The sequence below is a fragment of the Mobula hypostoma genome, chromosome 20, assembly GCF_963921235.1.
Source record: "Mobula hypostoma chromosome 20, sMobHyp1.1, whole genome shotgun sequence".
Classification (NCBI taxonomy): Eukaryota; Metazoa; Chordata; class Chondrichthyes; order Myliobatiformes; family Myliobatidae; genus Mobula; species Mobula hypostoma.
The window spans coordinates 63,295,364-63,318,649 of NC_086116.1; the positions used below are offsets into that span (position 1 = coordinate 63,295,364).

The 23,286-nt window shown below is 44.2% G+C and overlaps 1 protein-coding gene across 1 annotated transcript in view; it reads left to right on the forward strand.

Moving 5' to 3' along the window:
* Positions 1-1,896: 1,896 nt before the first annotated feature.
* The window catches only part of LOC134359579 (uncharacterized), a 234,929-nt gene continuing 213,539 nt past the window's right edge, over positions 1,897-23,286 (forward strand). Inside the window, exon 1 of the mRNA XM_063073078.1 lies at positions 1,897-2,233. Within this exon, the coding sequence (XP_062929148.1) occupies positions 2,229-2,233 (5 nt within the window). The 5' untranslated portion in view covers positions 1,897-2,228. The remainder of the gene's footprint in view (positions 2,234-23,286) is intronic.

The window sequence follows — 23,286 nt, forward strand, 5'->3', positions numbered from 1 at the left end:
GGGCCCGTCGCCTTCCTTGGATTTATCTTCAGGAACACCCTTCTAACGTCCTCCTCAGTGACGATGAATCTCGATGCCACCAGGTCCGGTTCATCCAGAGGGAGTGGGACGCTCCTCTTCTCTTCGAATCTTGCGTAGAGTACGTTAAGTTCATCGGGAAGAGAAGCACCACAGTTATGGCATCCCTTTGGTTAGCCTGGGCTTCCAACTTGGCTCGATATTGCCTCTTGGCGCCCTTAATGGCTTTCTGGAGTTCACGCCTAGATTCTGTGTAGCGACTGGTATCCCCAGACCTAAAAGCCACAGCTCTAGCCTTTAAAAGGGACTTGACCTCATAATTCATCCAAGGTTTCTGGTTAGGGAATACCCGGATCGTCTTGAGAGAGAGACAGTCCTCCGTGCATTTCCAAATAAAGTCTGTGACAACTGAGGAATACGCATCGAGGTTAGCTGCTGAGCCCTTGAATACTAACCTGTCCACCGATTCAAAGCAGTCACGGAGGACCTCATCCGTTTCCTCCGTCCAATGCGACACTACTTTTGACACCGTGACCTCCCGCTTCAGTTTCTGTTTGTAAGCCGGGAGGAGGAGTACAGCCTGATGGTCCGATTTTCCAAAGTGAGGTCGTGGGACAGAACGGTAGGCATCCTTGACTGCTGTGTAGCAGTGGTCAAGTATATTCGGGCCTCTAGTGGGGCAGGAGACATGTTGGTATATCTTTGGCAGCGACTTTCTGAGGTTGGCCTGGTTAAAGTCCTCGGCTGTAATGAGCAAAGCCTCCAGATACCTGGTCTCAAGTTCACTGATGTTGACATACAGTATGTTCAGAGCACACTCCACGTCCGCCTGAGGGGGGGATGTAGGCTGCTGTCAGTATGACCGAGGTGAATTCCCGTGGCAGATAGTAGGGACGACACTTCACTGACAGGTGTTCCAGATCCAGGCTGCAGGAGCTTGTCAGTGCCACTGTGTCCGAGCACCACGCAGTGTTGATCAGTAGGCAGACACCACCTCCCCTTGTCTCGCCCGAAGACGCCGTGTGGTCCATCCGATGGATGGAAAATCCCTCTGGTCAGATGGCACAGTTGGGGAAGGCAGGGGAGAGCCAGGTCTCGGTGAAACAGAATACACAGCAGTTCTGCATCTCCCTGCAGTAGGTGAGTCTCCCTTTAAGATCATCCACCTTGTTCTCTATAGCTTGCACATTAGTTAGTAGGATGGTGGGCATAGGGACCTTGAAGCCCCTCAGCTTCAATCTGACCAGCAGCCCAGCTCTCTTCCCAAACTTCCTCGGTAAGTAGTGCATTTTTCCAGGTTTCCATCGATGCAGTGTGTTGTTGTCAGCTCTTTGAGGTTGGTGGACGCGTCCCGCGGGAATTGATCGGCGGGTCGTGTCGTCGTGCACTCTGGGTTAGGCCGAGTAATGGGGGAGGCTCCACTGCTACTTCCAGCTGCCGGGGGCCCAGGCTGTCGATTGGGTCGGGCCCCGAAGCCGACACTTAATCCCAGATGGCCGGGCTCCTGGCTGAAACAAGTCCTTAAGCCGAGTCACAGTCGCGGAGGCCTCCGCTCCAGCCGAGCCTCGGGCTCGATTTCCGAGGTCGGCGGCGGAGGCCTCACTTCCAGCAGCTCTGGATGGCCACCAACAGTGCTTTACGGTGGTCGCTCCGGGGAAGCATCTGGGGCACCTTGAGGTCTCCACCGTCACTTCTGTGTGGTCCTCTGCTCTGGAGAGGTGCTGGCCGGAAAGGGCCACGTCTCCAAGCGCTCTGGCACGGTAGTAGGCTCCGGGAACGTGGTGGGCCCCATTGGTCGGGTCCAGGTGCGGTCCGGAGTTTAAGAAGCAGTTCTGGCGAGGTGGTCTCCAGCTGGGTCAGTAGCTTTGCCAGGGTGTTGTTGATCTTGCTAGATGTAGCAGATTGGAGGTTTAGAAAGGTTTCTCGGGTATAGGATAGTGGAGAGGGCAGTTTGCTCAGTTACTGGCACCATCTTTAATGTGCAAACATTCAAAGTAAATTTGTTAATGAAGTACATGTATGTCACCATAGACAACACTGAGATCCTTTTTCTTGTGGGTATACTTAGTAAATCCAAGAACCAGAATAAAATCAATTTGTCTGCTCCCAACAGGGCAGGGAAACAACAAATGTGGAAAAGACAAGAAGATGTAAAAATACAAGAAGAAAAAAGAATGAAAGTAAATATATAAGCAATAAATATCAAGAACATGAGGTAAGTGCTTAGGTTGTGGAAACAGTTCAGTGATGGGGTGAATGGTTCAGGGGCCTGATGGTTGAGGGATTATAACCCGAACCTGATGGTGTGGGACCTGAGGCTCCTGTACCTCCTTCCTGATGGCAGTGAGAAGAGAGCATAACCTGGGTGGTGGGGGTCCTTGTTGATGGATGCTGCTTTCCTGCAACAGTGCTCCGTGTAGATGTGGTCAATGGTGGGGATGGCTTTACCCATGATAGACTGGGCTATATCCACTGCGCTTTGTAGGCTTTCCCATTCAAGGGCATTGGGCCAGGCTGTGATGCAACCACTCAATATACTCTCCACTGCACATCTATAGAAGTTTGTCAAAGTTTTAGATGACATGCCAAACCTTCACAAACTTTTAAGAAATTAGAGACATAGTCGTGCTTTCTTTATAATGGCATTTATATGCTAGACCCAGGACAAATCTTCTGAAATGATAACACACAGGATTCCCTGATGTGTACTGGCTCATGGACATCAGGTTTTCTCCTCCACCGTCAGGCAAGCACTGGAGGAGCTAAGCTCTGCTGCTAATGAGCAGGCATGAAACAGCATACACTGATGCAATCCCTACCATTGTGGGATATTTCAACGAGGCCAGCTTGAAGAATTCTCTGAACAGCAACTGCCAGTGTATCACCTGTGGAGCCAGAGGAGCCAATACATTTGACCACTGCTATCTCACCAAAGAATGCTCACTGTGCCATCCCACACCCGCAATTTGGAAAGTCCGATCACCTGGCTGTACTTCTGCTCCCAGCATGTAGGCAGAGACTAAAGACCAGAGCAGCATTGGTGAGACCACGAAGGTACGGTCAAAGGAGTTGGAGGAGCACCTACGGGAACGCTTTGACTCAGTGGATTCATCTTCGAGTCTGAATGGTTACATCACAGTTGTCACCGACTTCATCAGAATCCGTGTGGATGAGTGTGTGCCAGTAAGAACATACTGGAAATACTTAAATCAAAAGCCATGGATGAACCAGGAGTTTCATAGTCTGCTGAGGGCTGGATCTGTGGCTTTCAGGGTTGGTGATTCAGAACTATACAAGAAGTCCAGGGATGACCTGGGAAGCTTATCTTAAGAGTGAAAAATCAATTCCAGCTTTATTTATCACATGTACAGCGAAGGATACAATGAAATATGTCATTTGCGTCAACGACCAATACAACTGAATTAACTTAATTGGCTATTGTAAATTGTCCTATGATTAGGTGGTGTGTTGGGTTGTATGGCTCATTGGGCTGGAAGGACCTGCTCCATCGTGTGTGTCTGAATGAATAAATATGGGGCGGGCAGCCCATGCTGCTGGTGCCAACATAACACCACCCCTAACCATTCTTTAGAATGTAGGAGGGAAAATCAAAGCACGTGGAGGCGACCCACACAGTCCCAGGAAGAACATACAGACAGACAGTCTGTCCTTACAGACAGCAACAGGAATTAAACCCTGAAATTACAGTCAATGCTATAAGCCATTACACTACTGTTATGGTACCATGCTGCTGTATCTAATATGCTGTCCATCATATTTGTTGTGTTAAAAGTTCAACGTTCAAAGAAAATTTGTTACCAGAATACATACAGTATATGTGACCATATATAACTCTTAAGATTCATTTACTTGCGGGTGTGCTCATCAACTCAATAAACATAATGAAAGAATCAATGACAAACAACCAATGTGCAAAAGATAATAAGCTATGGAATTACAAAAGTGAAAAATAATAATTAATAAATAAATGAATAAATATTAAGAACATGAGGGGAAGAGTCCTTGAAAGTGAGTCCATAAGACAGAGGAGCAGAATTAGGACATTCAGCCCATCGAGATCTGCTCCGCCATTTCATCATGGCTGTTCCTGGACCCCCATACACCTGTCCCCTCACTATATCCCTTGATGCCCTGACCAATCAGGAATCTATTAAGTTCCGCTTTTAATATACTCACAGACTTGGCTTCCACCACAGTCTATGGTAGAGTATTCCACAGATTCACCACTCTTTGGCTAAAAAAACTCCTCCTTACTTCTGTTCTAAAAGGTCCCCCCTCAATTTTGAGGCTATGCCCTCTAGATCTGGATACCTCCACCAGAGGGAACATCCTCCCCACATCTTCCTTATCTAGTCCTAGGTTTCAGTAGGTTTCAATCAGCTCCCTAAACACACTACTAAATTCCAATGAATACAGGGCCAAAACCGTCAAACACTCTTAAGATGTTAACCCCTTCATTCCCAGAATCATACTCGTGAACCTCGTCTGGACTGTCTCCAATGACAATACATTCTGAGATGTGACCCAAAACTGTTGACAATACTCCAAATGCGGCCTGAGTAATGTCTTATAAAGGCTCAGCATTATCTCTTTGTTTTTATATTCTATTCCCTTTGAAATAAATGCCAACATTGCATTTGCCTTCTCTACCACAGACTTAATATGTAAATTAACCTTCTGGGAGTCTTGCATGAGGACTCCTGAGTCCCTTTGCACTTCTGATGTTTGAATTTTCTCACTATTTATATAATAGTCCACACTATTGTTACTTTTACAAATGCGTTATCATGCAATTCCCAACACTCTGTTCCATATGCCACTTTTTGTTCATTTTTCCAATTTGACTAGGTCCTGCTGCAATGGCATTGCTTCCTCAGCACTACCTACTCTTCCACTTATCTTCGGATCATCCACAAACTTTGCTACAAAGCCATCAATTCCACAATCAAGAGTTAAAACTGGCATGTCGCAAAGGTAATGCCACAGTTGTTATGGGGGACTTCAACATGCAGGTAGACTGGGGGAATCAGCTTGGTACTGGACCCCAAGAAAGGGAGTTTGTGGAGTCCCTCCGAGATGGATTCTTAGAACAGCTTGTACTGGAGCCTACCAGAGAGAAAGGAATTTTAGATTTAGTGTTGTGCAATGAACCGGATTTGATCAGGGACCTCAAGGTAAAGGAGCCATTCGGAGGTAGTGACCATAATATGATAAGTTTTAATCTACAATTTGAGAGGGAGAAGGGCAACTTGGAAGTGTCAGTATTACAGTTGAACAAAGGGAACTATGGTGCTATGAGGGAGGAGCTGGCCAAAGTTCAATGGAACAATACCCTAGCAGGGATGACAGTGGAACAGCAATGACAAGTGTTTCTGGGAATAATGCGGAAGGTGCAGGATCAGTTCATTCCAAAGAGGAAGAAAGATCCTAAGGGGAGTAAGGGGAGACCGTAGCTGACAAGGGAAACACAGAAACATAGAAAACAGGTGCAGGAGTAGGCCATTCGGCCCTGCGAGCCTGCACCGCCATTCAGTATGATCATGGCTGATCATCCAACTCAGAACCCTGTACCAGCCTTCCCTCCATACCCTCTGATCCCCCTAGCCACAAGGGCCATATCTAACTCCCTCTTAAATATAGCCAATGAACTGGCCTCAGCTGTTTCCTGTGGCAGAGAATTCCACAGATTCACCACTCTCTGTGTGAAGAAGTTTTTCCTAATCTCGGTCCTAAAAGGCTTCCCCTTTATCCTCAAACTGTGACCCCTCGTTCTGGACTTCCCCAACATCGGGAACAATCTTCCTGCATCTAGCCTGTCCAATCCCTTTAGGATTTTATACGTTTCAATAAGATCCCCCCTCAATCTTCTAAATTCCAACGAGTATAAGCCTAGTTCATCCAGTCTTTCATCATATGAAAGTCCTGCCATCCCAGGAATCAATCTGGTGAACCTTCTTTGTACTTCCTCTATGGCAAGGATGTCTTTCCTTAGATTAGGGGACCAAAACTGCACACAATTCTCCAGGTGTGGTCTCACCAAGGCCTTGTACAACTGCAGTAGTACCTCCCTGTGCTCCTGTACTCGAATCCTCTCGCTATAAATGCCAGCATACCATTCGCCTTTTTCACCGCCTGCTGTACCTGCATGCTCACTTTCAATGACTGGTGTATAATGACACCCAGGTCTCGTTGCACCTCCCCTTTTCCTAATCAGCCACCATTCAGATTCACCATTCACCATTCATGGTATCTGTTTTCCTGTTTTTGCCACCAAAGTGGATAACCTCACATTTATCCCCATTAAATTGCATCTGCCATGAATTTGCCCACTCACCTAACCTATCCAAGTCACCCTGCAACCTCTTAGCATCCTCTTCACAGCTAATACTGCTGCCCAGCTTCGTGTCATCTGCTAACTTGGAGATGCTGTAATTTCCTCATCCAAGTCATTAATATAATGGACAGTATAAAAATAAAAGAGAAGAAGTATAACATAGCAAAGACGAGTGGGAAGCCGGCGGATTGGCAAACTTTTAAAGAGCAACAGAAGGTAACTAAAAGGGCAATACGCGGAGAAAAAATGAGGTACGAAGGTAAACTAGCCAAGAATATAAAGGAGGGTAGTAAAAGCTTCTTCAGTTATGTGAAAAGGAAAAAAATAGTTAAGACCAAAATTGGGCCCTTGAAGACAGAAGCGGGTGAATTTATTATGGGGAACAAGGAAATGGCAGACAAGTTGAACAGGTACTTTGGATCTGTCTTCACTAGGGAAGACACAAACAATCTCCCAGATGTAATAGTGGCCAAAGGACCTAGGGTAATGGATGAATTGAAGGAAATTTATATTAGGCAGGAAATGGTATTGGATAGGCTGTTGGGTCTGAAGGCTGATAAGTCCCCGGGACCTGATGGTCTGCATCCCAGGGTACTTAAGGAGGTGGCTTTAGAAATCGTGGACGCAGTGGTAATCATTTTCCAATGTTCTATAGATTCAGGATCAGTTCCTGTGGACTGGAGGTAGCTTATGTTGTCCCTCTCTTCAAGAAGGGAGGAAGAGAGAAAACGGAATTATAGACCGGTTAGCCTGATGTCGGTGGTGGGAAAGATGCTGAAGTCAATTATAAAAAATGAAATTACGACACATCTGGATAGTAGTAACAGGATTGGTCCGAGTCAGCATGGATTTATGAAGGGGAAATCGTGCTTGACTAATCTTCTGGAATTTTTTGAGGATGTAACTATGAAAATGGACACAGGAGAGCCAGTGGATGTAGTGTACCTGGATTTTCAGAAAGCCTTTGATAAAGTCCCACATAGGAGATTAGTGGGCAAAATTAGGGCACATGGTATTGTGGGCAGAGTACTGACATGGATTGAAAATTGGCTGGCTGACAGAAAACGAAGAGTAACAGGTCCCTTTCGGAATGGCAGGCAGTGACTAGTGGGGTACCACAGGGTTCAGTGCTGGGACCGTAGCTGTTTACAATATATAGTAATGATTTAGATGAGGGAATTAAAAGTAACATTAGCAAATTTGCAGATGACACAAAGCTGAGAGGCAGTGTGAAATGTGAGGAGGATGTTATGAGAATGCAGGGTGACTTGGGGACAGGCTGGGTGAGTGGGCAGATGCATGGCAGATGCAGTTTAATGTGGATAAATGTGAGGTTATCCACTTTGGTGGTAAGAACGGGAAGGCAGATTATTTAAATGGAGTCAAGTTAGGAAAAGGGGAAGCACAACGAGATCTAGGTGTTCTTGTAGATCAGTCACTGAAAGCAAGCATGCAAGTACAGCAGGCAGTGAAAAAAGCTAATGGCATGCTGGCCTTCATAACAAGGGGAATTGAGTATAAGAGCAAAGAGGTCCTTCTGCAGCTGTACAGGGCCCTGGTGAAATCACACCTGGAGTACTGTGTGCAGTTTTGGTCTCCAAATTTGAGGAAGGACATTCCTGCTATTGAGGGAGTGCAGCGTAGGTTCACAAGGTTAATTCCCCGGATGGCGGGACTCTCATATGTCGAAAGATTGGAGCAACTGGGCTTGTATACTCTGGAATTTAGAAGGCTGAGAGGGGATTTTATTGAAATATATAAGATTATTAAGGGATTGGACACGCTGCAGGCAGGAAGCATGTTCCCACTGATGGGTGAGTCCAGAACCAGAGGCCACAGTTTAAGAATAAGGGGTAGGCCGTTTAGAACGGAGTTGAGGAAAAACTTTTTCACCCAGAGAGTGGTGGATATATGGAATGCTCTGCCCCAGAAGGCTGTGGAGGCCAGATTTCTGGATGCTTTCAAAAAAAGGATGGATAGAGCTCTTAAAGATAGCGGAATGAAAGGTTATGGGGATAAGGCAGGAACTGGATACTGATAGTGGATGATTACACGATCACAGTGAATGGCCATGCTGGCTCGAAGGGCCGAATGGCCTACTCCTGCACCTATTGTCTATTGTCTATCTAAATCATTGACAAATAATGTGAAAAGTAGAGGTCCTAACACAGACCCCTGAGAAACATCACTACTCACTGGCAGCCAAACAGAAAAGACCTCCTTTATTCCCACTCAGTGCCTCCTGCCTGTCAGATATTCCTCTACCAAGCCAGTATATTCCCTGAAATGCCATAGGGTTTTATCTTGTCAAGCAGCCTCCCATGAGCCACCTTATCAAATGCCTTCTGAAAATCTAAGTAAATGACATCTACTACCTTTCCTTTGTCCACACCGCATGTTACTTCCTCAAAGAATTCGAACAGATTTGTCAGGCAAGATTTCCTTTTACAGAAACCATGCTGACTTTGACTTATTTTATCATTAGTTTCCAAGTACCCCGAAACTTCGTCCTTAATAATGGACTCCAACACTTCCCCAACCACTGAGGTTAGGCTAACTCGCCTATAATTTCCTCTCTTTTTGTCTTCCTCTCTTCTTGTCTTCCTCTCTTCTTAAAGAGTGGAGTGACATTTGTAATTTTCCAGTCCTCCAGGACCGTGCCAGTATCAAATGATTCTTGAAAGATCATGACAATACTGCTATTATCTCTTCAGCAACCTCTCTCAGGACTCTGGAGTGTAGTCCACCTGGTCCAGGTGACTTAATTCACATTAAGACTTTTGAGTTTGCCTAGCACTTCTTCCTTTGTAACAACAATGGCACTCACTCCTGCTCCCTGACATTCATGAACCTCTGGCATACAGCTCGTGTCTTCCACAGTAAACACTGAAGCAAGGTACTTATTAAATTCATCTGCCGTTTCATTGTCCCCCATTACTACCTCACTGGCATCATTTTACAGTGGTTCAATATCAACTCTCACTACCCTTTTATTTATATAACTGAAAAAAAAACTCTTGGTATCCAGCTTTTTATTATTGGCTAGTTTTCTCTCATGTTTCACCTTTTCCCTTCTTAGAGCTTTTTAAGTTGCCTTTTGTTGGATTTTAAAAGCTTCCCAATCATCCAAGTTCCCACTCACTTTTCCTACATTATGTGCCCTTTGCTTGGCTTTTATGCAGTCCTTAACTTCCCTTGTTAGCCACAGTTGCCTAGCCCTGCCATTTGAGAACAACTTCTTCTGTGGGACATATCTATCCTGCACCTTGTGAACTATTCCCAAAAACTTCAGCCATTTCTGTTCTGCCATCAACCCCACCAGTATCCTCCTCCAATCCACCTGGGCAAGCTCCTCTCTCATGCCTCTGTAATTCCCTGTATTCCATTGCAATACTGATACATGTGAGTTATGCTTCTCCCACTCAAACTGCCATATGAATTCAGTCATATTATGATCATTGCCTCCTAAGAGTTCCTTTACGTCAAGCCGACCAATGACATCTGGGTTGTTACACAACACCCAATCTAAGATAGCGTTTCCCCTTGTAGGCTTGAGCACAAGCAGCTCTAAACAAATTCAACAAAAGCCCTCTCTTGTGATCCGACACCAGCCTAATTTTCCCAATCCCCTTGCATATTGAAGTCCCCCGTTAGAATTGTGTCACTACTCTTCAGTACTACATGCCCTTTACAGCTTCCTTTGCAATCTCAGCCCCACGTCTTGGCTACTATTTGGAAGCCTATATATGTTCCCCATGATGATTTTTTAACCGTTGCAGTTCCTTAAGTCTACCCACAAAGTTTTGACATTCTCTGACCGTATATCACCTCTTAGTCCATAGGTTGTGGGAATATTTCAGTGACTGGGCAAATGAACTTGAGTGAAGTTATCTCCACTCATTCAAGAGCCTAATGGGTGAAGAGTAATAACTGTTCCAGAACCGGATGGAGTGAGTCCTGAGTCTCCTGTACCTTCTTCCTGATGGTAGCAGTGAGAAGAGAGTGTGACCCAGGTGGTGGAGGGTGTGATCCCTGATGATGGATGCTACCTTCCCGTGACAGTGCTCCATGTAGATGTACTCAATGGTGGTTATTATTATTAAAGGTTGTATATGAAATGCACAGTCCCACTTGATGCGTACACCGTTGGAGGCGTATCATTTTCCATTCCAAAATGCTGGAGGCGTAACGATTTTGCTGTTCTCTGTTTTGTAGAGGTGAGTGATTAATCCCCATGGTGAGTCCTCCCCATTGCACAAGGGTTGCAAGTCTGCCTGAGAGCCACGTAGCTAAACAAGCTCAGCTGTTTACTTGCTTGAATGCTGTTGGAAACTATGGTATTTTCAGTCACAGCATGGCCCATGGAGTTCAGCACCCGAATGTACAGTAGAGAATGGAGACCCGCTGGGCTGCGTTCTCAGCTGAACACTTGGAGTGTTGAGCGACTGGTAATTACAAAATGCTTTTTAGGAGTGCCAGTGTGTCCACTGTTGTTCAGTTACCATATCTCCCCACTGGCTCCAGGGAAAAGTTTGGATTAGGCTGGTGGTCTAACAAGTGAAATACTCCACCTAGCGGCCACTGAGTTTTCTTCAGGAAGGTACCACTGTTTCTAAGACAGATATGAGATTCTGCAGATGCTGAAAATCTTGAGCAACACCCACAAAATGCTGGAGGAACTCAACAGGCCAGGTAGCATCTACGGAGGGAAATAAACATTGTTTCAGTCTGAGACCCTTCAACTGTTCAGTAAGAGTTACAAAATACACGTGGACTAAGATGTTAACTGTCCTGTGCTATCACCAGTGGGATCATCAGTTGATCTGCCACCTGTCTTCAGGAGTTTCGGCCTGCTTATGATCAAGACTCCCTGGAGGTTTTGGAATATTGTGAATAGTTGTGGACCCTGTTTTAAGAAATGATGTGCTGGCTTTGGAACTTCCAGAGGAAGCTCCCGAGAATGATCGTGGGAATGAAAGGGCTAATGTATCAGGAGGATTTGATGGCTTTGGGCCTTTGCTTACTGGAGTTTAGAAGGATGAGGGAAATCTCAATGAAATCTATTGAATGTCCTACATAGAGTGGATGTGGAGAGAATGTTTCCTATAGTGCGAGAGTCTTTGATCAAAGGGTGCAGTTTCAGAATACAAGGATGTCCCTTTAGAACAGAGATGAGGAGTCATTTCTTTAGCCAGAGGGTGATAAATCTGTGAAATTCATTGGTACAGACAGCTGTCATTGGGTATATTTAAAGCAGAGGTTGATAGGTTTTTGAGTAGTAACAGACCAAACGTTATGTGGAGAAGAGAGATGAGTGGGGTTGAGAGGGAAAATAAAACAGCCATGGAGCAGACTCGATGGACCAAGTCGCCTTATTCTGTTCCTGTGTCTTATGGCCTGCTGACTCCTCCAGCATCTTGTGTGTGTTACACCTAACAGAAGGTTTCATTTTGTATAAGGTCCAGCTTGAACTGAGTTGTGTCCATTTTATTACTTTAATAAGATGTGATATAAACTTAGGATTACAATAACATTTCATCTCAGTTGCAAGTTGCTACCCACCCTGGTGTCTAAAGGCATGCACGAGAAGCATTGCCACCAATCATGTTGGCTTTTCCTAATCGTGCAAAAGCTGTAAATCCTTGTAAAATCACAATGGTTACAGACTGTAGAGGAGATCGCAGGATATGTAATGCACACCAGTGTTTTTTTTAAAGGAGGATATACATGGTGTATTTAACATAGTATTGTATCTTTGGCACTTTCACAGGTGTATTACCAAAATGAACTTTGCAATAGTAAGCATCATTAGCTGAAAAAATTCAAAACTCCATTAAATAGCAGGGAGGGATGTGGAGCAAATTGTGACTCAGCACAGTATTTGCATTGTCTTCATCACCACCAGGGCAGCAATCCTCACCCTCAAAACACGATTGCCAGACATCTCCCCACACCCCCCCCTCTGTCCGCATTGGGCACAGCAGTGCTTTAAAGACTCACCTCAACTGCAGCCTTTGTGGGATAAGTATGAATTAAACTCAGTGCTGAAGGTCGTGGCTGTAGAGGTTAACTGCATGCACACCCTAGTAATGGGGTAACTTATTGCTTCTGATGTAAAAAACAGAAAATGCTGAAATACTCAGCAGGTCAGATCACATCTATGATTTCTGATGTAGTAGTTTCAATCTGACACAGTAATGCTGTTTCACTTCCTACAGATTTGGTCTGACCTGCTGAATATTTATTTATTGATTTATTTATGGAGATACAGCACGGCATCGGCCCTTCAGGGCTGTTGAGCCACACCTCTCCGCATCCCTTGTTTTGATCCTGGCCTAATCATGGGAATATTTACAATGATCAATTAACTTACTAACCGGTATGTCTTTGGACTGTGGCAGGAAACTGGAGCATCTAGAGGATACCCATGTGGTCACGGGGACAATGTACAAGTTCCGTACAGGCTGTGGTAGGAATTGAACCCTGATCACCCGTGCTGTAAAGTGTTGTGCTAACCACCATGCTGCCCCAACCCAGCATTATATCTCCTGCATTCTCTTTTTTAACATTTCAGATTTGCAGCACCTGCATTTTTTAATTTGCATAATTGTTTCTGATAACTTCCCACTTTGAGATGTTAAATCAGTCTGCTCATGTCTCATAGAGCACACTACCATGGTTTATGCTTTGAATATGCAGTGGACTTGTTAAATTTGTGAATTTGGCTGGAAGTGAAATGGATGCAAAATCTGTTTTCAGTTGCAAATGATGTGGAGTCACTTTCCTGCCCTCACAATGCAGACTGGGTCTGCAGATTTATATGCACAAGTAATTCTGAAAATAGTAGTAATCTAGCTGCTGAGCAGGAGACTGTCTTACATAAACCATATCTCTCTGTCCAGTTGCATAATCAAAAACCATTCCAAACAAATCATGTACCCACATGAATTTAAATGAGAATCTTCAAATATTAGCAATGCAAAGGAAGTATGTTAGGTGTGTTGGCAGTTCGGAAGGGATTTACTGGCACATAGGCATTCCAAAAATAGTCAGCACCGGGCTTGTGCAGACCCACCACTGTGCTCCTTGAAGGACTTTGCGGTGGTTTTGTGTGTGGTGTGATCTGGATTAGGTAGAGGAATTGTGAGATCTGCCTGCTTTGTGGAAATGCCACATTATCACAGAGGGCTTAATACCTGCAGCTTGAAGGGGAATCTGAGGAGGGACTTTAGGGTGAACAAGTGTGGAACGAGCTGCCAGTGGAAGTAGTAGACGTGAGTTCAATTGCAACATTTAAGAGTAGCTTGGATAGGTACATGTGAGAGAGGGGTATTGAGGACTATAGTCCCGGTACGGGTAGCTAGGACTAGACTAATGACCAGACTAGATGGTTGGGCTGAGTTGTTCTCCAATCTTGTCATTGCATTTGTAAACATTTTGTTGCCATACAAGGAGACGACATCAGTGCGCTGTTCACTTGTGGTGTTTCCTCCAAATGCTTGGCTTCTATATACTTATTGATCAGTTGATTTTTCATCATTACGGAAACTCAATAGTGATGTAGGGAGGGGTCTCGTCACTAATTGGTTGCATGGCAAACTCTGTGCGTTGTCTGGAAATTTTCCCGCATCAGTCTATAAATGGGATTGAGGTCAACGTGTTTGTTTATAGAATAGTTTGTGGGAAGCCAAATTTCAAGGAATTCTCTTTCATGCCACATGTTTGCTTGTGCCAGGACTTTCACTGACACCTATCTTCCACTCATAATGATCCTGAGGGGCACAAATTTGACTGAGCATCAGTGAAGGTCGGTGCAAGCAAGCACGTGGAAGGAAAGAGAATTCCCAGAAGCATGATGATCTGCAAACTAATCAATAAGCAGGTGGACCTCAACCCCATTTGTAAACCAATGTGGGCAAAATTTCAGACAACACAGAGTTTGCCACACAACCAACTGGTAATGAGTCCCCTTCCCTATGCCACAAATGAGTTTCCGTAATGACAACCAATCAACTGATTGATAAGTATACAAAGGCCAAGCATTCAGAGGACACACCACAAATATACAACACACTGATGATGCCTCCTTGTATGATGATGAAACGTTTGGAAAGATCAGAGAACAGCTCAACTCAGCCAACCATCAACCACCTGAGCTACACCTTTTCTGAGTTATTTCCAACAGACAGGGTTTGTGTGTTGTAGTGCTCTATGACTCCATGTCTCAATAGGCAAATGATTGTTAGGTGTGGTGGCTCACCAATAAACTACTGCCTTTCGGGGTTTGTGGGGACTGTGTTTCAGTATCCTTATGAAGACATACAATGGCTATTTACTATGGGTCAAGACGTAGCAGATGCAGACACATCTACCACTTCTGGACCTGAAATGTCGACTATCTCTTTGCTTCCACTGATGGTGCTTTAGACACTGAGTACCTCCAGCATTTGTTTTCTTTTTAACTAATTTATTTATTTCTGGTTTAAATTTTAATTTAATTCAATGCTTTACCATGCTTTTAGTTCTTCCAAAGTCATTTTAATAATTATTTACAGTATCATTTTTAGTTTTTGAATGTGTCTGAATGTCAGGAATATTTAACGACTATTTTTTAACAAATTACCTTCCAGCTTTGATAGAAGGCACAGCTCCACAGGGAAGCCTTGTCCCCTGCCAGAAGATGTCAAAGTATTCTGGCTGGCTGAGGTCTCATCACAGTGGAGGGCTACTCTGCCCTGCCTTGTGTCTCCCAGGGGTGCACTGCCTCCTGTCTCTCAAGGGTGGAGAATCCATTGAGACTCCTGAAGTGATTAATAGGCCAAATGCAACTTAATTTGCCAGAGACGAGATTCTACAGATGCGGAAAATCTTGAGCAACGCTGGAGAAACTCAGCAAGTCAGACAGCATCTATGGAAGGAATGATGGTTTATATCCTTTCATAGATGTTGCCTAACTTACTGAGTTCCTCCAGCACTTTAGACCATAAGATATAGGAGCAGAATTAGGCCATTTGGCCTATCAAGTCTGCTCCAAAATTTCATCATGGCTGGTCCATTTTTCCTCTCAGCCCCAACCTCCTGCTTTCTCCCATAACCCCTCATGCCCTGACTAATCAATAATCTATCAACCTCTGTCTTAAGTATACATAAAGACTTAGCCTCCACAGCTGTCTGTGGCATCAAGTTTCACAGATTCACCACTCTGTGTCTAAAGAAGTTCTCATCTCTGTTCTAGAAGAACACCCCTCTATTTTGTGGCTGTATCCTCTGGTCTTAGACATCTCTTTCCTCTGATGACAAAGATAGATATACATGTGAAGGAAGCCATTAGTTGTCAGAAACATATCCTGAAATAGTTGCCATGTTTTCCCTGTAGGAGAGAGGGTGCTGGAATGGGACTGAGAGGACAGAGATAAAGACACAGGAGGACTGATATTTCTGGAGCTCTAATGCCAGCTTTGTGTTTCACTGAAAAGAAAAGCAAGAACTTGGCATTGTGACAGCGTCCATCCCACTCTTATGAAGGATAAGGATGATTCTTGGCCTCAGTCTACCTCTTGATCTTACAACTTTATCATTGACCTGCTCTGCAATTTTCTGCAGCTTTTCACTTTATTCTGCATTGTTATTGTTTAACCTGGTTCTAGCTCAATGAATTGATCTGTATGACAGGCTTTTCACTCTGTCTTGCTACATGTGCAATGATAAACCAATACCAATATCAGTCTCATCAATCTTCACAGCTAGTGAAGCAATTGGGAGCAATGGCAAATCACTTTATCCATTGTAAACTCCCAGAAGAAGTAAAGTTCCAATAGCCGGGATCTTTATTTAACCTGGTCACCGCTCTGGGAGAACTCCCAACCTCTTCAGTCTGGAGTGGTGATGTCGTGTTTCTTCAGGGAAGCTTTGAGTACATCACTGAGCCAGCACTGAGGCCCCGAGGCCCTGGTTATTCACAGGCTGGCCGCATCCTACACCTGCCCGACATCTAACTCCCAAAGCAGTCAGCCATGGGAGAAGAGGAGGAGGAGGTTCAATGATCTGCTCCAAGCTTCGAAAATAAAAGATTAGCTTTATTTGCCATATGTACATGGAAACATACAGTATGATACAAACATACAGCTTTGTTTGTATCAATGACCAACACAATCCAAATATGTGCTGGAGGCAGCCCAGAAACATTGCCTCACTTCTGGCACCAACACTGCATGTCTACAACGTACTAACCCTAATCTGTACATCTTCTGGAATGTGGGAGGAAGCCCATGCAGTCAGGGGAAGAACATACCTGCTTTTACAGAAAGCAGTGAGAACTGAATCGTGATCCTGATTGCTTGCGCTGTAAAGCGTTATGCTAACCACTATGCTACCATGCTGCATAAAGAAATGTAGCATCTTCACGGAGTCCCGGGAGTCTCCTGCCCATAAACAGCCAGGGTGGGGAAGCACTGGGAACCTGGAAACTATGCATTGATAGCACACTGTAACCTTGCATATGTGACATCAAGCCCACCACCTCAAAAGCTACCCACCACACTCACCCACTTGCCCATCGGCCAGCTACAACCTCACCTGTGGTAGAGTCTGCATTTTCCACAATTGCCCCGTTGACCACCTCAGAGACATTGAATGAGGTTATCCACACTGGATGAGGAGCCTGACGGTTGTAGATAATAACCGTTCTTGAACATGGTGGTGTGGGGCCTAAGGCTGCTGTACCTCCTGCTCGATGGTTGTAGTGAGAAGACATCATGGCCTGGATAGTGTTGGGTCTTTGATTATGGCTGCTGTTTACTTGAGGTAGCACTCCATGTAAATGTGCCCAGTGCTGGGGAGGGCTCTGCCTGTGATGGACTGAGGTGTGTCCACCATTTTCTGTAGCCTTTTCCATTCCTGGGAAAGGTGGCTACAGACCTTGAGATGAGTAACATCATGCATGCCTGTTGTCATGGCAGCCTGCTGGCACATTTAGAGATCTACAATTCTCTCAGTTGTTTGAAACATCAACAAGCATCACTGCACTCTCCCTAAACACTAAAAAGAGCTTTATGAAACAGAGAAATACTCTTTACTGCCTTTTAAAGCACCTCTTTCCCATAATCTTCCAGAGGTCATAGCAGCCACCTTGTTACTAGTGTCATTAGGTGCAAATAAGCAAGAAAAGAATAATCTTGTTAATATCTTCAGGCGAATGAACTCTTTCACTGCTGGTTTGGAGAACCCAGAAACATTGATAGAATTATGATTACACATACAAATTAGCATTGAATTGAAATTGAAATTGGAATTGGTTGACTGTTGTCACATGAACCAAGATACACGTACCAACAGAAGGCAACTAAAAAAGCCAAAAGGAGAGAAAAGATGAAATATGAAGGTAAGCTAGCCAGGAAAAGATGTAATATCAAAGTTTTTTAAGGCACTGGGCAGACTGCACTTGGAGTATTGTAAACAACTTTGGGCCCCTTTTGATAGAAAAGATGTGCTGGCATTGGTGAGTGTCCAGAGGAGGTTCATAAGAACGACCCCAGGAATGAAAGCATTAACATACAGGAGCATTTGATGACCCCGGGCCTGTGCATGCTGGAGTTTAGAAGAATAACGGGGGATTGCATTGAAACCTATAGAGAAGCTGGGATAGAGTTGAAGTGGAGAGCATGTTTCGTGTAGTGGGAGAGTTAGAACCACAAGCCACAGCCTCAGATAGAAGGACATCCCAGAGATGAGGAGGAATTGTTTAGCTAAATGCTGGTGAATCTGTGAAATTCATTGCCACAGAACTCTGTGAATGCCAGGTTGCTGAGTATATTTAAAGCAGAGGTTGATAGGTTCTTCATAGCCAGGATGGGCAAAAGTTATGGAGAGAGGGCAGGAGATTAGGTTTGAGTGGGGGGAATAAATTGGCCATAATGGAATGGCAGAGTAGATCTGATGGGCTGAATGGCCTAATTCTGCTCCTGTGTCTTACGGTCTTGTACAGTGAACAGCTTTTCCTGTGTACTGATTATATAGATCAAATCATTACACAGTGCATTGAGGTAGAACAAAGTAAAACAATAATAGAATGCAGAATAAAGTGCAACAGCTACAGAGAAAGTATAGCACAGGGAAGCAATAAGTTGCAAAGTCATAATGAGTGTGAGGTCAAGAATCCAGCTTATCATACTAGGGCAGAAGCTATTATATGAGCCTGTTGGTACGTGCTTTCAGGGTTTTCTATCTTTCGCCAATGGAAGAGGGAAGAAGAAAAAAACTCCAGGGTGGGTGGGTCTTTCATTATGCTGGCTGCTTTACTGAGGCAGTGAGAGGGAAGTCAATGGAGGGGAGGCAGACTTCTGTGCTGTGCTGATTAGTGTCCACAACTCTCTGCAGTTTCTTGCAGTCTCACACAGCAGTTGCTGTACCAAGCCATGATACAACCAAATAGGATACACTCTGTGGTGTATTGATAGTAATTGGTAAGGGTAGTGAAGAAGATAAGAAGATGCCATGTTTCTTTATACGTATGTAGTTGGGGAAGGGAATTTGGAGACGATGGTGTTGCCATGCACCTGCTGACCATGATCTTGCTGAGCGTAGCTTGTGGGACTGAGAACTTCTGTCAATAAAGCCTTAGTGAGTCGCTGTAGTGTGTCTGTGATCCCTGAATTCTTGACAGTGCAGTTACAGTCTGGCTGGTAAGAACTTACGACAATACAGCATAGGAACACATCCACTGGCCCAGGATGCAAACAACAAACATACTACCAGTCAAACTAGTCCTGCCAGCCTGTGCATGGACCGTATCCCTCTCTTCCTGGTATGTATGGAGCAATCTTCTCTTCCTTGCTTGTGCATGGACAGTATCCCTCTCTTCCTGGTGTGAATGGAGCAACCTTCTCTACCTTGCCTGTGTATGGACCGTATCCCTCTTTTCCTGGTATGTATGGAGCAATCTTCTCTTCCTTGCCTGTGTATGGACCGTATCCCTCTCCCCCTTGGTGTGCATGGACCGTATCCCTCTCTTCCTGGTATATATGGAGCAACCTTTTCTTCCTTGCCTGTGTATGGACAGTATCCCTCTCTTCCTGGTGTGAATGGACCGTATCCCTCTCTGGCACCAACATAGCATCCTCAGATCTTAGTAGTTCTAAGTCATATGTCTTTGCAATGTCGGTGGAAACTGGAGCACCTGGAAGAAACCAATGCCGTCATGGACAGAAGGTCCAATATCCTTACAGACAGCAACGGGAACTGTACTAGTACTGTAAAACATTATGCTAACCCTTACACTACCATTCCACCCTAATGTGTTCATCCAAATGCTTCTTAGACATCACTGTTTTATCTGCTTCCTCCACCTCCCCTAGCAACACATTGCGCATACCTACTATCTCCGTGTCAAAAAACTTACCTCGTAAATCTCCTTTTATCTTCCCCATCACCTTAATGGCCTGGTTTTTGATACAAGTGACATATTTCACTGTGTGTTTTGATGTACAGGTGACAAGTAAATCTTCTCTTTGACATTTCCCTCTGGGAGAATAACTATGCCTCTCATGATTTTATAAGCTCTGGGTTTGAAGCTTACCTCAGATGGGAACAGCTTTGATGGTAAAAGTAATTACTTTCATATTTGTTGCATCTACAGTTGAAGTGAAATCACTGTTGTGTTGCAGTATACAAGCCAGCCCTTGTCTGTACAACAACATTCCAGGAAAAGTAAGCCATCTTACAAAGCTGTACATGATGATAAGAGGCACAGATAGAGTGGGTAGCCGCTGACTTTTTCCCAGGGCAGAAATGACTAATACAAGGGGGGCACAATTTTAAGGTGATTGGAGAAAAGTACAGGGAGGTTTTCAGAGGCAGAATTTTTTTTTTTTTTTACACAGGATGTGCTGCCAGGGGTGGTGGTGGAGGCAGATACATTAGGGACATTCAAAAGACTCTTAGCACATGGATGAAAAAATGGAGGGCTATGTGGGAACGAAGGTTGAAAGGTAGACACAACATCGTGTTCTGTGCTGTTATGTTCTATTTCTATTTCTACGTTCTACATTCTATGATCTCCGATATTTTGCCAGACATTTAACAATGTTTTATTTTTGGCTTTCCTTAATTCCAGTATATGTAACTCTTGTTTCTCAGCACCTGAGATGGCATTACAGAGCACCATCTGATCTCCTCTCCAGCTCTATTGGCTGGATCCTGTGCTCCTAGCTGTGGTGCAGACACAAAACTGATTGGAGCTGCCTGGTCACAGAGTTGTGGAGGTCACTGTTGCCATCTGCTGGACAAGCCAGTCTTCTAAAAGAACATGAGATTCTGCAGATGCTGGAAATCTTCAGCAAAACACATCAAATGCTGGAGTAACTTGGCAGGTCAGGCAGTATTGATTGTGGGGAATGAACAGTTGATATTTTGGACTGAGACCCTTCATCAGGACAGCACTTCCTCAGAAATATCTTCTACACTCTCATTTTTTCCCCAAAGTGGTTACAAAGTCCCTGGGATGTTTGAGGATTAACCAGTTCACTAATCGCACTCAGTTTGATACTTCCATTTCTAATGAAGTTCCAGACTTTTTTCAAACACTCGGCAAAATTTGTTCAAAGACTCTGCTGCTGTGCAGAGGGACCTGGGAGTGCTTGTGCATGGATCAGAAAAGTTGGTTTGCAGGTGCACCAGGTTATCAAGAAGACAAATTTATTGCTGGAGGGATTGAGTTTAAGAGCAGGGAGGTTATGCTGCAACTGTACTGGGTACTGGTGAGGCCACACCTGGAGTAATGCATCCAGTTCTGGTCTCCTTACTTGAGGAAAGATATACTGGTTTTGGAGGTAATGCCGAGGAGGTTCATCAGGCCGATTCCGAAATGAGAGAGTTTGCCTATGAGGACAGATTGAGTCAACTAGGACTATAGTTGTTGGAGTTTGGAAGAATGAGAGGGAAATTTTTAAAATTATGTAAGGGATAGATAAGATAGAGACAGGGAAGTTGTTTTCAATGATAAATGACACTAGAAGTAGGGGACATAACTTCAATATTTTGGGAAATACTGTAGATGTAGGATGGAGATGAGTGGAAATTGACAAAATTCTGTGTGCTATGAGACGTTCCCAACCAAACCAGCTTCCGAGATTTAAATGTTCTAACTCTGGAGCACAGATAGCTGGTGCAACCTCTTTAAGGGCTAAGGATGCACTCATTAATTGTCACTCATGTTTCGGTGTCAGGAATTGAGTATTGAAGGAACACCTGAACATGGGTTCAGTGTTCAGTCATAAGCCTACCAGTGATTCATCTAGCATTTCTTTTGTGCTCAGTTTCTCGATCCTGTTTGAGACTGAGTCTCAATCCCAGCCTCAGATACCCCAGCATTTGGGTTCAAACCATCCTCATCAAGGACTCTCGTCACACTCTGGGAGAAGGCAGTAGAGGCTACCTTATTGAATATACTTAAGACACAGTTAGATAGATATTTGCATAGCAGGGGAATTAAAGGTAAAAAAGCAGGTAGGTGGAGCTGAGTCCATTGCCAAGCTCCCCTTGACTGTATTGACTGTGGAGCAGGCTTGATGTGTCAGATGGCCGTTTCCTGCTCTTACGTTCTTATGTTTTTATGTCTCTCCTGAAAAAACTACCAGTTGGTTCTGGATTTGCCAGTGAGCTGAGGTAATGGATCATTCAACTTGTAGCCAGAATTTGTGTAAGGAAACCATTAATCATTGGGCCTTTTGTCTTCAAAATATACATTTGACAGAAACATTAAAAAAAATTCCACATTTTTGTGTTTCCATTTGCTATTGGTAACTCTTGCCACCGTGCAGTTGTTGAAGGGGGACACATTCAAGTGTCCTGTCAGTGGGGGGGGGGCGGGGTGGAGTCAGTGGATGATGCAATATCAAAGTAGCAGGAATTAGAAACAGTCAGAGAACACTACAGAACATAAACAGGGCCCTCAACCCATCTAGTTAATGCCAAGCTATCAATCTGCATAGTTCAATTGACCTGCATCCAGAGTGTAGCCCTCCACACCTCTCCCATCCATGTACCTATTCAAACCTCTCTTAAACATTGAAATCGAGCTCATATGCACCATTTCCACTGGCAGCTCGTTCCACACTCTCGCCACCCTCTGAGTGAAGAAGTTCCCCCTCATGTCCACTTAACATTTTATCAATCACCCTTAACCCATTTGTTCTAGTCTTACCCAACCTCAGTGGAAATGCCTGTTTGCATTTACTCTATCTGTACCCCTCATAATTTTGTTTACCTCTATCAAGTCTCCTCTCAGTTTCCTGAGCTCCAAGGAATAGAGTCCTAACCAGTTCAAACTTCCCTTATAACTTAGATCCTCAAGTCCTGGCAACATCCTTGTAAATTTTCTCTGCACTCTTTCAATCTTAACGATATCTTTCCTGTAGTTAGGTGACCAGAAATGATGCAGCAAACAGAGTAAGAGAAATTAAAAGGAAAAGATTGGAGACCTCAGAGAGAGCAGGATTACAGGGAGTGCTGTAGAACTCAGAATGCTAACTTGTTCCCATATTCAACCATTTTTGTTCCATCGTCTTTAATCATTTCAAACATGAGAACATAGAAAAAGAGGACATGAGTAAGCTATTGGGCCCCACAAGCCTGCCCCACCATTCTATACGATCATAACCAATCTGTGCCCAGTCTCATCTGTTCAGTACCAGTTTATAATGAAGAATTCCCTGATCTTTCAAAAATGCAACTCTTCCTCAAATAAATATCCTCAGGACTTAGCTCCAACGTACCTCAGGTTTATAGAATTCTAGAGATTGCTGTGAGAATTTCTCAGTCATTTGAGTTTTGAATTACTACACCCAATGTTGTAACTCAATATTCTCTCATTTGAGACTCTCCCACTCACAGAAAAATTTCAAGGTTCTCTCTGAGGT